Source organism: Pongo abelii, chromosome 13 (genome assembly GCF_028885655.2).
Source record: "Pongo abelii isolate AG06213 chromosome 13, NHGRI_mPonAbe1-v2.0_pri, whole genome shotgun sequence".
In the NCBI taxonomy this organism is placed as follows: domain Eukaryota; kingdom Metazoa; phylum Chordata; class Mammalia; order Primates; family Hominidae; genus Pongo; species Pongo abelii.
The window spans coordinates 118415802-118429233 of record NC_071998.2 but is presented as its reverse complement, the minus strand read 5'-3'; the positions used below and the strand labels follow the sequence as shown (position 1 = coordinate 118429233).

The window sequence follows — 13432 nt, the reverse complement described above, 5'->3', positions numbered from 1 at the left end:
ACCACCAGTACTGGGAATAGCAGCTTCTTGCTAATTCCAAAGAGGGGCTGAACCTGAGTGCAGGAGGGTGGCCAGTGCAGAGGGCAAGGGCAGCATTGTTTTCAAATAGGGCGCGTGAGGTGAGCTAAATGCAAGGTGAGCATCCACTGCAGCACCTCAAAGGAAAGACCTGGCCTGGGTGCAGGATTGAGAGCAGGCGCTTTGGAGTAGGCTGGCTTGGATTTAAATCTGGGTTCTTCCACTGATTAGCTCTGGGACATTAGGCAAGTCACTTTGTCCCCCTGAGGCTCGGTTTCCTCATCTGTTGAGGATAGATTAAAATAGTGCCTGTCGCTTTAGGAAATGAAATACTGCAAAAAACATGTTTAGCACAATGCTGGGTCCACGGTAAACTACAAGCCTCCTTTGATCTAGGTCTTTTCATCTTAAAACAAGGAGACTGAAATAAACAGTCCCTTTTTTAGCTCTGGCATTCCATCTGTACACGTGTCTGCTTTAAATCAGAAGCTCTGAAAGAGAGGGCAGGGTGTGTTAATTTGTCTTGATAGAATACCAAGAGGGTAAAACGTGCCCTTGGGCACCAAACAAAGGCTCAGCTGAACATTGTTATAACCCTGACTGGAGACAGGCTGGACTCAATGGTTACTCAACAGATCTCCTCTGGCCCAAGTGTCTCTGGTTTCTAACTCAAAACATTTCGGGACATTCCTGGGCTTGAACTAAGCTGGCAGATACATAGTATAGGAATAAAGACCTGGGTTTGCATCCATGCTTTACCCCTTGGTTAGCTGTTCACTCATGAGATAGTTATTTAACTCTTCTGAGCCTCAATTTTCTCCTCTGTAAAATGGGGACAAGGGTCATAACCTCACAGTGTTATGCTGTGGATACAATACAATCAAGCATGAAACATTATGTCATATAGTACAGCCAGCATTTGCTGAGCCCCTACTGCATGTTGGTAGCAGCACTAGACTTGGGGCAGCAGGTGACAACTGTGGTCCCTGAACTCCAGGAACTCAGTCTGGGGTAGATGGCAGGTGAATGAATGCATCTGGGATCCGTCCAATGCCCATGATTTCTAGTCCCTAACATCAGCACATCAGATCTGACAATGGATTTCTCTGGGAGGGAGTATCCGTCGAGGCCAACATTTCTAAAATCAGGAATGCAGTGAAAACTGGGCTGTCTGATCACTGTGGTGATACCCTGGTGTGCTAAGTGCCCTGGGGGACAGTAAGGTGGCATGATTAATTCTGCCTAGAGGGAAGGGAGAGGTTAGATAGAGGTGGCACTTCTTTGTTGCATCTTGAAGGATTTGTAAGATTTTACCAGGCAGACCTGGGAGTTGGGAACCCAAGTGACTAGTGGATCCCTGATGGAGATGAGTCTGTGCAAGGGCCCAGGGGCACAGTTCTACTCCTGGCACCTCAAATGGTTCAATCTCCTGCTTCTTTGTGTTCACAACCCAGTGTGGGCTGTGTGTATCTAAGGGTCCTGCACCCGCCCGTCTTTTGTCTCCCACTTAAGAAAGCATGCCGTCATGGGAGGGAATGGCAGTGATTTCATCACAGAGATAACTGGAATGCATTAGAATTTATCCTTTTTTTGTTACGCAAGGATCCCCAAATGTTGGTACTTGCTCATTACTAGTAGATTTCTTGTGACCCATCTCACCACTGAGCTCCCACACATGGCGCTGCCAGCTGGGATTGAGTGCCTAGCTGTGGAAGATGAATGGGTAGACAGAACCCAGGAAGAGAGCAGCTGGGGGAGGGTCCTGCCCTCTCCTGATGTTGAGGACTAAACTGGGAGGAAAAAACAGATGGTCTCTCTGCACGGAATAGTCAGGGCATCCAATCAGCAGAGAACATTCTTATCAGGTCTGTTCAGAGAGCTTGGGGCAGGTTCTGATCCTGGAAGACAAAACACTCTTCTGTGCTCTTACCCAACAGATCCTTTGTTCTTAGGGACATCACTCAGCCAGAAATACCTTTGCAATTAAACACCTTTGCACCCGAGCCTTGGCAGCTTCCAAACCTTTTTCACTCAGCAGCCTCAGAGCCATGTGCTCTTTTCTTCATCTGCCCACAGCATGCCCTTCCCCAGGGGACTAAGGGAGCCATGGCTGCTTATCTGAAGCTGTACTCACAAGCCTGTTCCCAGCCTTACTGAGACAGTAACAGGGTGGCCCCAGGCCAGGATGGCCTGCTGAGAGCCTGAGTGAGGAGGCACAGGCAGCTCCTGGCTTCCCTGGCTCCTCACCTGGGCTTTGTCCTGTGTCTCTCAGGTCTGGCCAGACCCGAAGGCATTTTGGTTAGGATGATTCTGTGATGAGGCCTGGGCCAAATGGCCCTGTCTGTGGTCCTCTGCCCCCACATATCCTGCTGCTGCTATTAAAAGAGGAAGGCTACAGGGGTCATTCTCTAAGAGGCAAAGGATAGAGTAGGCACCTGGGTTCTGGGAGGCCTGGTACTGTTTCTCAGTCCACCCAAGGCAGAGCCACACATTTGCCAGCCCTCCTGCACAGTGCCCATCCCAGAGACTGATCAGGGAGGAAAGGACAGTGCCAACAGCAGCTGCCACAGATGGGCTTTGTCAGAAACTAATCTTTAAAGACCAAAAGGAGTGAGCACTTTTAGCTGTTTTCTCTCCTGAGAAAGAGAATACAACCAGTTCAGTTTATTTCTCAACGAGTGAAGAAGAAGGGGCCATAAAACCATGAAATACTGGAACTATTGGGGCCTCTCAGATCCCCTAGAATGGCCTTCCTGTAACAGAGCCTATTGGTGGCAGAGCAGAGATCGATCCTGAGACTTGTACCTTGCAGGATATTGGGGTTCACAGATGTCAAGTAACTTAGCCAAGGGTACACAGCTAGTAAGTGGCTCGGCCAAGGCTCAAACCAAAGTATGTTTTAACTACTCTGGATACTGTACACTTCCACGGGAAGGCTGGAGGGGAACTGGTGTAAAAATCACCCCGTGAATGCTTGACTTGGCCCCAGCTGCCACAGGGACCTGGCCTTCTATCTCTACTTCCTGACCTTCTATCTCTACTTCCTGGTACCACGTTCCAAACAGTTCCTTAAAATGAGCTCTGGAAACAGAGGTGGTAGATTTGTTATTAGAATGCTCATAGTTCCAATAACACAAAACACTGTCGCTACCATCCCACCAACATCATGCTCCCCCTCCCCAGGCCTAGCAGGAACCAGCCGAGCTCTCCAGTAGAAAGCACAATGTGCACCCGACTCCCAGCAAATGGACCCAACTGAAGTCTAATTTTTAATTTTTATCAAATCTGGACATATCTTCTGGGGTTCCTTCTACTCAGCATTTCAATGTATAGCTAAGTCTTCCAACATAAAGCTAAGTGTGAAGTTCTGATTTCTTTAAATGTTAGCCCTGACTGTATAAATGTCAGTAGACATGACCTTCCCTTGGGACCACATTAGGAGGCCCCCACATTGCTTCACTGACAAGAGTGCAAGCAGGAAGCCACCCCATCTCACAACAGATGGGCTATTGGGCTATGACCAGGATGGCATGGACAACTTGAACAAGAGTGTTTTCCTAGATGGATTTTCCACCTGTATTTTATTCCACCCTATAAGGTAGGAAATACGTACACGATTGTGGTTCCCCAGCACAATGGTATGTTTTAAAACAGAGAAATATATGATGTTGTAGCTCCCATTCTTTCTGGAGGTCAAGCAAACAATCAGGTGAAAAGGTGTCAACCCATGTGTGGCTGGGTCAGCTCCAGTAGGCTGGGCGTCCAGGCCCAAGCACTGCAGAGAGGTGGAGAAGCACAGGGTGTGTGTGGTGATCGTGGCGAGTGAGGGTGACTCTGCCCATCCTGAGTCAGCCTTCACGGTCACAGAGGCTGAGGGAAAAGCCCACCCAGGTCTCCTGCCTCCAGAGCGTGTGCTGTTTCCACTGTACAATATTTTCTTTTATTCTAAAAGGTTTTGTTAAACAAAATAAGATTCCAAATTCAGTACAAACTACATAATCCAGCGATTTCTCAAAGAGCATTCTTGTGCTAGCTTCTTCCTAAACAAAATCTACTCTAGGAAGATGGCCCACCTGGATGATGGTTTCAGGAGGGCCAGCTCCCTTATTGCTTTGCTTTCTCTTCCTCCTCTTCTGGTACCTTGGGGAACTGATTACAAAGAGCCTTTTGAGTGTGATGGAAAGCTACCCCTCCATTCCTCCGGCAGTTTTCCAAAGATGACACTTGGCTAAATGCTCAAAGTATTTACGGTCATAGGAGATAAACTATCAACTTGTTACTGTTAAAAAAATCTTGAGATCTGGGATCTTGATGCCTGAAAATCTCAAGATTGGTACTTGGCAAACTGAAAGAAATCTAGAAAACCCTAGAGATCAGGCATCTGTGGCCAGCTAACTGGTCATACAAATGGATTGTTGTGGTGAACTTGTATAGTATTAATCCTGAGATGCTGTCCACCCCCACCCCCACTCCAAGAACAAAAAAAATAAAGTAGTATTAAGTTAGCCTCATACAAATGCTGGCACCATGCTCCTGGACTTCTCAGCCTCCATAACTGTGAGCCAAATAAACTTCCTTTCTTTATAAATTACCCAGTCTGTGCTATTCTGTTATAGCAGCAGAAAATGGACTACGCTCAGTCTTGTAAAAGTAACGAAGTATATACTTCCAGTGGTTTATACCCACATCAGTGAAGGATGCAGGCAGCAGAGACGTCTTGATGGGAACACTGGAGATGATCTTTCCTATTATCCCCGCACCACCACTGCCTCAACTTCGCTCTCCCTGGCATGAATCTGGTCAAAGATTATGCTGAAAATAAGCCTGATGGTCCTCATCTTACATATCTCAAGAAGAGCCTATGGAGCTACAGGGCGTGGAGTATTTATGTGATCCTTTGTTTTAAAAAAAAAAAGTTACTTTTCCCTGATATTTTTGAATACAGTAAGTCAAAACTACTATAGAGAAAAACTACACAGAGAAAAATCTTGCTAAGAGAATTTGTTTACATTATAAATACAATAGCTCCTAAATGTTGAAATTAAGTATCTTAGATGGTATGTCTAGAGTAGGGTCCAAATGAACAAAAAATCCACTCATCTGGCACCATCCCAGACATAATGTGCAGAGAGACTACTACAAACTGTCCAGCCTTTTCCACAAAGCAGGTTTCCTTTGCCAGGGTTTGGTCTGGATGTGGATTATCATCTGTTGTGGGGTCTCTGTTTCCAGATGGATTTATTATTATTGGTTCTCAGCTGGAAAGCACAGAATGAAGGTAGCAAAGGGGATGCAGCTCAGGATGGTGAAGGATGGAGGGTGAAGGATGGAGGAGTGAAGGATGGAGGGAGGCACACAGAGCGTTGAGGGACTCATGGAGTGAGCCTGCAAGGGCTCCTGCCTGAAAGGAGCCCACAGTCTTATGGGGACACAGATCCCTAACAACCCTAATGTGGTGTGATAACTGCAGCACAGAAGGTGGACCTGAGTTCTAATCCCAGATCCTCCACTTTCCAGCTGTGTGATCCTCTTGAGCCTTGGCTTTCTCGCAGGTGCAGGGGCTTATGAGGATGAAATGAAACGGTGTGCAAAGCACATGGCAGATGAAAGCCTCTAGATACATGATCATCACCATTCTTATTTTATTCCAGTAAAGATAAATATACAAAGCATTTTGGGAACCCTGAAAAGGATTAAGTAGCTTTCCTGGGGTTGGGGAAAGCTTCCTGAAGGAGGTGATGAGGAAGGTAAGGGCCTTGTGGTGCTCTCAGAATCACCGCCAGTGATAGTCAAGAAATCATGAAGACAAGGCTTGGTGCCAGACAAATGTCCTGCTTTCAGAAAAAGAAAAAGAATGTATACCAGAAATCACATACAACTGGCTTGTGGTCAAGCCCCAGTAAAATTATAGAAAAGAGTACACGAAGGGTTCGTGAGCATTTGCAAGATTAAAAGGTCACTAATGAAAGCCGACATAGGTTCTTAAAGAAGAAACCAATGAAGCTGATCCTTTCCTTGGAAAGGGTTAATACGCTGGCCAACTGTGGGACTGCTACCTGTCCAGTATCTGTGGATTGTAGTCATGGGTCTGATAAGTTCTTCCATGATGTGCCTGCAGGACAGCACCACAGTCTCTGACAGAGCCATGGCCACTCTCATTAGTGTGCCTGTGGAACCCTGGGGCACTGCCCACCTCTACATCAGAGACCTCCCTCACCCAGGAAGCTTTGGGTGCAACTGGCCACTGCCCCAAGGGAGCCAAGGTGAGCTGCTCACCTCTGCACACAGTGAGACCACCAAAGTCCCTTCTAAACTCTTTTTTAAAATGTCTTTAAAGCCCGTTTCTCCTCCTGCCCAACGGCGCTGGTGGAAACCTAAGAGTGACGCAATGCTTTGGACAGTGGCCTCTGGAAAGTAGTGCTGCAATGTCTGTTTCTCCCGAAGTCAAACGAGCAGAAACAGGACCTTTATAAGCCCTTTCTGGGCCCTAAGAGCTCTTACTTGAGAGGCCTCAGGCTGTATCACATGCATTGAAATGACCTACCTCACACATTTAATATAATTTTTACTGGAACAATTTTGAAAGGATTTAATACTTTTGCTTTTAAAATTATTTGGCTAAGAGTAACTCAATTAATTTATGGCTGGATCTCATTTCTCAGTAAACATCAAGCATGTTCAGGAATTCTTGGGAAGTGAAAAAAATCTAACCTACAAATTGTTTTCAAAAGTAATAACATTTTAATGAAGACAAAATTTAACAATTAATGAACTTGACAAGATGTCACACTTTGTAGTAATTTAATTACATACAATAAATTTTGATTTTGCAGTTTTCTTTTCATATTTTAGAGCCAGTAAGTTTTTTTAGGCCTCAAACATTTTCATCAACTCCTGAAACACTCATTGGCCCCAGGCACCATGCCCATCGTTTGAGGACTAAAGCGGCCTGAAAGCAGGCACAAGCATTTGGACCTTTTCCCTGGAATGATCAGAAATGACATGTGTGATGTCAGCTCTGAGGTTCTACAGGAACTGAAATGCCTTTGGGACCATACAAGCTATTCCTGTGTTTAGGTTATTGTTTTGTACTCTGGTTCGCTGAAAAGCAGTGATTGACATAGAATATATATACATCCATAACCAAAATCTTATTTTGCCAAGCCTTTGGATAAATGAGATTCGAAGACCCCCATACAACTGCTCCTCACTGTAGCCACCCCTCACACCCCATCCCCCAACCCTGTGTGTCTGTTCTCCTGCCCTCATGGGGTGCCCAGTGAGTCCTGATGCTGGCCTGGGTGGGACTCTCACCTAAGCAGGCCACGTGCCGTGGCACTCAGATGCATTAATTTGGGTAGGAAATTGCAGATCCAATTTCAACAGTCAGTCATTTCTCCTGTTAGAAAAATGTTTCAGGGAGTGGTGAGAAGACTTTTTGGAGACAGACCATCAGTGAGAGTAACTGAAAACAGCATACAGTTCTCATGAAAAGCAGACTGAATCTTAGTGATATCACAGAAGCCTCTCCCTAGTGCCTGTGTATGGACTAAAATATTCACAGGAGCGACTTCCCAGAACTAAGAGCCCCCCAGAACATTTCCCACAGGCCACAGGGTACTCTGAGTGGCCTAAGGTGGTCAAATTCTGACACCTGGGGCTGGACTCAGGGGATAAAAAGGACTGTCAGGCTGCTGGCCAGCCACGGGGTCCAGTCCCGCTGTGGGCAGGAAGGACTCTGCTCCTCCCCCCACACCTCAGGCATGTCAGAGAGAAGAGGCATCCCTCTTGCCCACGGAGGCCTCACTGCTTAGCTCCCAGCCTCAAGGTCAGATATTCACGGAGCCATGTTTTCCTAGTAGGAGGGGCACTGCCCTGAGAGTTGATGCAGTTTGTGAGCCCACTTCTCCACTAGGGCCTGGACTGGTAAATCAGGGTGATGCTGGTCTGCCCCAGACCCACAGAGAGACAACTGGAAATAGGAAGTTATGCTTGCCTGGCCTAGGTGCCGGTTCTAACTCAGCTTGACCAGAAAGGCCCTGTGTTGGGAGTAGCAAGCACTGTATCGGCCATCAATCAAGTGGGTCCTGGTTTCCTGGGAGGCCATGGTCCTTGTGTGCCTAATCCCTGTCAAGAACCCCAGAGAGGAGGAAGGAAACACCCAAAGCTGATCACCTCCAACACTTACCAGGGTGTGGCAGTGGGGTCCGGGCTGATACCTGTGTACTTGGTACTCCCCCACTTGCTGATGTCCCTCCTCTGGAGGCCTCCTGACCCCAGACCCTGTGTGCCTACCCATCCTTGTTGCTTCTCCAGGGAACTTCGGCTCAGCCACGGGGCTGCATTTCTCTTCACGTGGAACATTTGGCCACAGCTCCACCAAGAATGTAAATGTGGTCTTTATAGAGATGAGGTCGGGGCACTTGCTCCACTCTGAGCCCAGGTGCTGCCGAGTTAGTGTTGGCCTGATGCTGTGGGCAGAGCTGCCCTCTCAGAAGGGGCGCCAAGTTAAACACCGCTAGGTACTCTGCACTGGTCCAAAGGGAGCGCTTTGCCCACTGCATGTTGAAAACTCAGTTTCATTGACAAAAAAGATTTCCATTCTTCATGTCACTATATCTTTGTGGCCTTCTCCACTGAAATTCTGACTTTAAAATATATGGAAAACATCTACCGGTAAACATCTTACATTTAGTCTTGTATTGAAAAGCAAATACAGTAACGTGTGTGGAGGAGGAATTAGTCGGGGGGGGGTGGTGAACAACTTCAAAAATGTCAGCTTTCATCTATCAAAGGAAACAGAAAGGGATAATCTTCACAGAGCACCTGCCCCAGCTGGCTCCCATGCTGGCCGCTCTTGGGTTCATGACATCCTCAGAACAGCTATGGTCTCTTCCCATTTCACAGAATAAATTGAGGCTCAATGAGGACCCTGCCCAAAGTCACACTGCGCATAGGTGAGGCCATCGAGATTGGAGCCGAGGGCTCCTGACTCCAAGTGTGGAGTCTTCCTCCAGCCCTCGCTTCCTCAGCCAGGTCTTCCTCCATTGAGGCCAGACCCTTGCCTGGCCCCCTATGAGGGCATTATTTATATGGAACAGCTATAGATTTTTCACAGTATCATTTATATGTTACAGTTGTGGATTTCTCATCAAAGTAGGATGTTTTGTCTCTGCTATTTTAAGGGAGCCACATAATTTTACTGCTGACAATTTTTCAATGTTAACTCTTTTTCTGACTAATTTTCATCCATCATTGATGTTTCTGACCTTTGCCACTGGTGCCTTTAATGTGTGAAAAGGAAATGTGTTTGAATGCAGGAGATTTCATAGAGGTCTATTAAGTGTTCTAAGGGAAATTTGTGTCTGAATATGTGTTTTTGATGGAAGCTAATGGGGCCTGATTGTCATGTGAAATTCCGTGCACAGACACATATGCACATTTTTTGTAACAGCAGAAAATACTAAACACTTCTACACAATTTGATACCTACTCCATTATTCTAGAAAGCCTTAAAAGAATTACCACATTTGCCTTTTTTAAAAAAAGAAAAACTTCTTCTACATCATAACAGACACTACAATAGTTGAAAAATGGGCAAAAAACACCAAAAGGTAAATACGGAAGAAAAAAATCATTAAAGATTTTTAAAAGTTTTACACCTTGACAAAGAACTGTAAATTTTTATGTTTTTTTTTTTTTTCACTGGCTGACTGGCAAAGATTAACATTAGTTCTAAGGACACAGAGCTAAGTCAGCCTGGATCCCTCACTCTTGAGTTCGCTCTTGTTGGGGGAAAAGAAGAGTACTTTAGCGTGTAAGCTCTGGACACCCCCTGGGTGCATACACCTGCTGTGTCCTTTACCCACCAGATAATCTTGAGGGGATCCTCTAATGACCACAGGGTCTGCTTTCCTACCTCACAGGAGTGTCAGGAGGGTCAGCTGTGGAAATACATGGCTAGGACCATAGGAAATGCTCAGTACACACTGGCTATTATTATTACTACTTCAGTCATGACTCTTAGAGGAAGGAGTTTATAACCTGGGACTTTGGGAATCCATTACCTTCTGAAACTGTATATAGAATTGTGTGAGTCTGTGCATTTTTCTGAATAAAGGATCTAGAACCATCCCCAAATTCTTAAAGGGACTAGTAGCCCCAAAACATTTAAAAACACTTGCCTTTATAAAAAGCCCTTGCTGGAAATGCCAAAGGTAAAACTGAGATCATTGATGGCGCCCACAAAGGCGGCCCCAGCTGGAGCCATGAGGCCAACTGCCACTCTCCCAGCATCCTCCACAGCCTCTCCCTATGTGGCGCCTCCTTCAAAGGCAGCCTTTACCTCTGACAATTCTGCAGCAGTCCTGGCAGCTGTGCAGTAAGAGGCTGGGCTGCTCGCTCTCAGTGGGCGTTATTTTGCAGGCTTCTGCCGGATCTTCCGTCACCAGCATTCGCATCAAACGGCCTCTCCTGTGCTGCTGACTTGGTAAGGAGCTGGGAGGCCTCCCACGCCCACCGGCGCTCTGCTCCAGCTGTTGGGGACAGACTCCCATTCTCTGCCTCCGTCCCTGGGGCTTCAGCTGAACACAACCAAAACCTTTTTCTCCTTCACAAATGCTCTTTCTGGAGGTCTGGCCTCCCCTTCCCCAGGAAGGATACTGAGGAGGTGGTGGGGGAAAGGCAGGAAGTGGCACTGGCAAAGGAAGCAGCTGCTTGTGCCCCATCTGCTACCCAGGGGTGGGGAGCATTGGGTCCTGCCCCATCCCTTAGAGAAGAGGCCTGGCAAAAAGGTAAATGGGTGAGAAGATCCTTCCTCCCCGGAAGATGAAGGGAGAAACCCCTGAGTTAACTGTCAGCACCCAAACCAATCTTTCTTCTCGGGGCAATACTGGGCAGTGGGAAGCAAGGAATGAGCAAGACAGCCCCTGCCTTCCCGTGAGGTTCTAGGTGGATGAATGCTCAAACACAAGGCTTCTTCCTCAGGAAGAGCCCACCTGAGATGTCTAACAGAGACCAGAAACCTAAATCTTTCTGGTTTATAACCATTACCTGTGAACTAGTTGAGCCCAAACACCAGCCAGGAAGGAATCTGAGAAGTGTGACCTGTACCAGAAAAGCTGAGTATACCTGTCACTGATGGGCACCTCCCTTCAACTCACACAGAAAGAGAAAGGACAGGATTCTACAGGAATTCAAGTGGGGAGGAGGTAGTGAGGTCAGCTCCTCCCTCGCAGGGCATCAGAGCGGACCCACCCTGCCCTGAGCTTCCTCTGCCCAGCACCACATCTGCAGAGGCTGGGACTCAATACACAATTGTTGAATAAACATACAAATTGATAGAAAACATACAATGGTACTTTCTTAGAACTTTTGTCCTTAACCAGTCTCATTGTGGGGATTTTTTTTTTTTTTTTTTTTTTTTTTTGAGATGGAGTCTTGCTCTGTCGCCCAGGCTGGAGTGCAGTGGGGCCATCTCGGCTCACTGCAACCTCCACCTCCCGGATTCAAGCGATTCTCCTGCCTCAGCCTCCTGGGTAGCTGGGACCACAGATGCGTGCCACCACACCCGGCTAATTTTTTGTATTTTTAGTAGAGACGGGGTTTCACCATATTAGCCAGGATGGTCTCGATCTCCTGACCTTGTGATCTGCCTTGCCTGCCTCAGCCTCCCAAAGTGCTGGGATTATAGGTGTGAGCCACCATGCCCAGCCCTATGGGGAATATTTTGAAGAGACTGAAGCAAAATGTGATTTTCTTTCTTTCAGCCATTTTCATGTGAATGGCTAGGCCTTGACCTTCTAAAGCTTCCTCAGATCAGTGAGAAAGGCCCCAGCCTGTCTAGACCCTTGGTGACTCAAGTTTGTACCTTCTTGCTGATGTGACCAATACTGGAGCATAAGAAACTGCCTGGGGAGTGCAGAGTTGATGGGCAGGGGTGGTGAGGGCTGAAAGACCTGTGGTATAACACCCATTCCTTCTGACTGGGCTGCCCAAGCTCAGTGGAGTCACAAAGAATCACAGAACCCTCTTGTCTCAGTTTCAGAAGAGAGCCATGGATTGGGCTGTATCCTAGACATCATCCTTTAAGTTTATGAGCCTGCAAGGAAGACCTCAGAATGCGTGAGTGCCAAGCATCTGGCCCTCACTGAGCTTCCTTTGGAAAACACACAGATTGAGCTGAAAGGGAACCTGGCCCCCTAAAAACACAGTTGAAGAGCAGTGAATGAATTACAGAAATATCCCAAAGTCTCTGGCTACATGGCCGAATTCTGGGCATGGCCTAGGCCCCCATGACTGTGGAAGTTCATTTAGTAAAAGCTGCAGCAGTCATCACGAAGCACTGTCACTGGAAGGGCAGATGTGGAGTCAGAATTGAAGGGAGCCAATTGCACTTGGCCCGCAGAAACAGTAATCCAGTGGAACCGAATTTCCTTGCAGAAGCAAAGCCATCAGAGCCTGCAGGCACTGACTGATGTTGCCAGGTTTAGTAGGTCCACATCTCTTTTTCCTAATATAATGAACTTGAAAAAGATCACTCCAGCAACTCCTGACAACCCTATATGAGGGAAATCTGATCTCCCTTCTACAGTTGGAAGAAACTGAGGGCTGGGAGAAGCGAAGAAGTCTGCCAAAAGTCACACTGTGAGGCGGGTGAGAGGAGAAAGTGAGCTTGGAGTGTGGGCATCCTGACCCCCCAGTCCGAGGCTCTTGCCTTTATAAGTATTTATCAAACTTGCAAAACAAAAATTGGTCACCTCAGACTGTGGGCCTGTGGCTCCCAGCTGGAGCCTCACCAGAGGTTTTGCCTGCTTGGGGTGCAGCTAGGGGTGTGGCCTGGTGACAGGCAGGTCTGTGATGTATATGTATGTCTGTGACCCCAGGCCCATGGAGAGACTGCCTGCAGGCCCTGGAGGATGGCCACGACACCAGTTCCATCTACCTAGTGAAGCCGGAGAACACCAACCGCCTCATGCAGGTGTGGTGCGACCAGAGACACGACCCCGGGGGCTGGACCGTCATCCAGAGACGCCTGGATGGCTCTGTTAACTTCTTCAGGAACTGGGAGACGTACAAGGTGAGACCCGGCAGGGGCTGTCTGTGCTGCCCACAAGGTGACTGGCCCACCCCAAGAGAGGCCTGAGCAACCAGTAGAACAGCCCACTCAGAGGTACATGCTGACCAAGTCCAGGCCTGTGCGGCCCCAACAACACACATACCTGAGGCAAGAAGGATGCAGACAGGGCCATTTTGTAAACCCACCAGGGGTAGTGAGGACCAGTGCCTCCTCTGCCTGCTGCTAGAAACTGCTGCAGGACAAGAGTTAGTAGACCAGACCACCACAGCCCCACAGGACAGGGTGAGAGTTTAGAAATGCTGGTATGGGGGCCCAGGGGTGAGAAGTATTTCACTC

The 13432-nt window shown here is 47.6% G+C and overlaps 2 protein-coding genes across 18 annotated transcripts in view; one reads left to right on the top strand and one right to left on the bottom strand.

The window, feature by feature from the left end:
* RALGPS1 (Ral GEF with PH domain and SH3 binding motif 1) overlaps positions 1-13432 on the bottom strand; it is a 313313-nt gene that overhangs the window by 113253 nt on the left and 186628 nt on the right. The gene's annotated exons all lie outside the window — the stretch shown is intronic.
* Positions 1-13432, top strand: part of ANGPTL2 (angiopoietin like 2) — a 35637-nt gene that overhangs the window by 16148 nt on the left and 6057 nt on the right. For both annotated transcript variants that reach the window (XM_002820224.5, XM_054520664.2), the window contains exon 3: positions 12903-13096. In XM_002820224.5, the coding sequence (XP_002820270.2) occupies positions 12903-13096 (194 nt within the window). The remainder of the gene's footprint in view (positions 1-12902; positions 13097-13432) is intronic.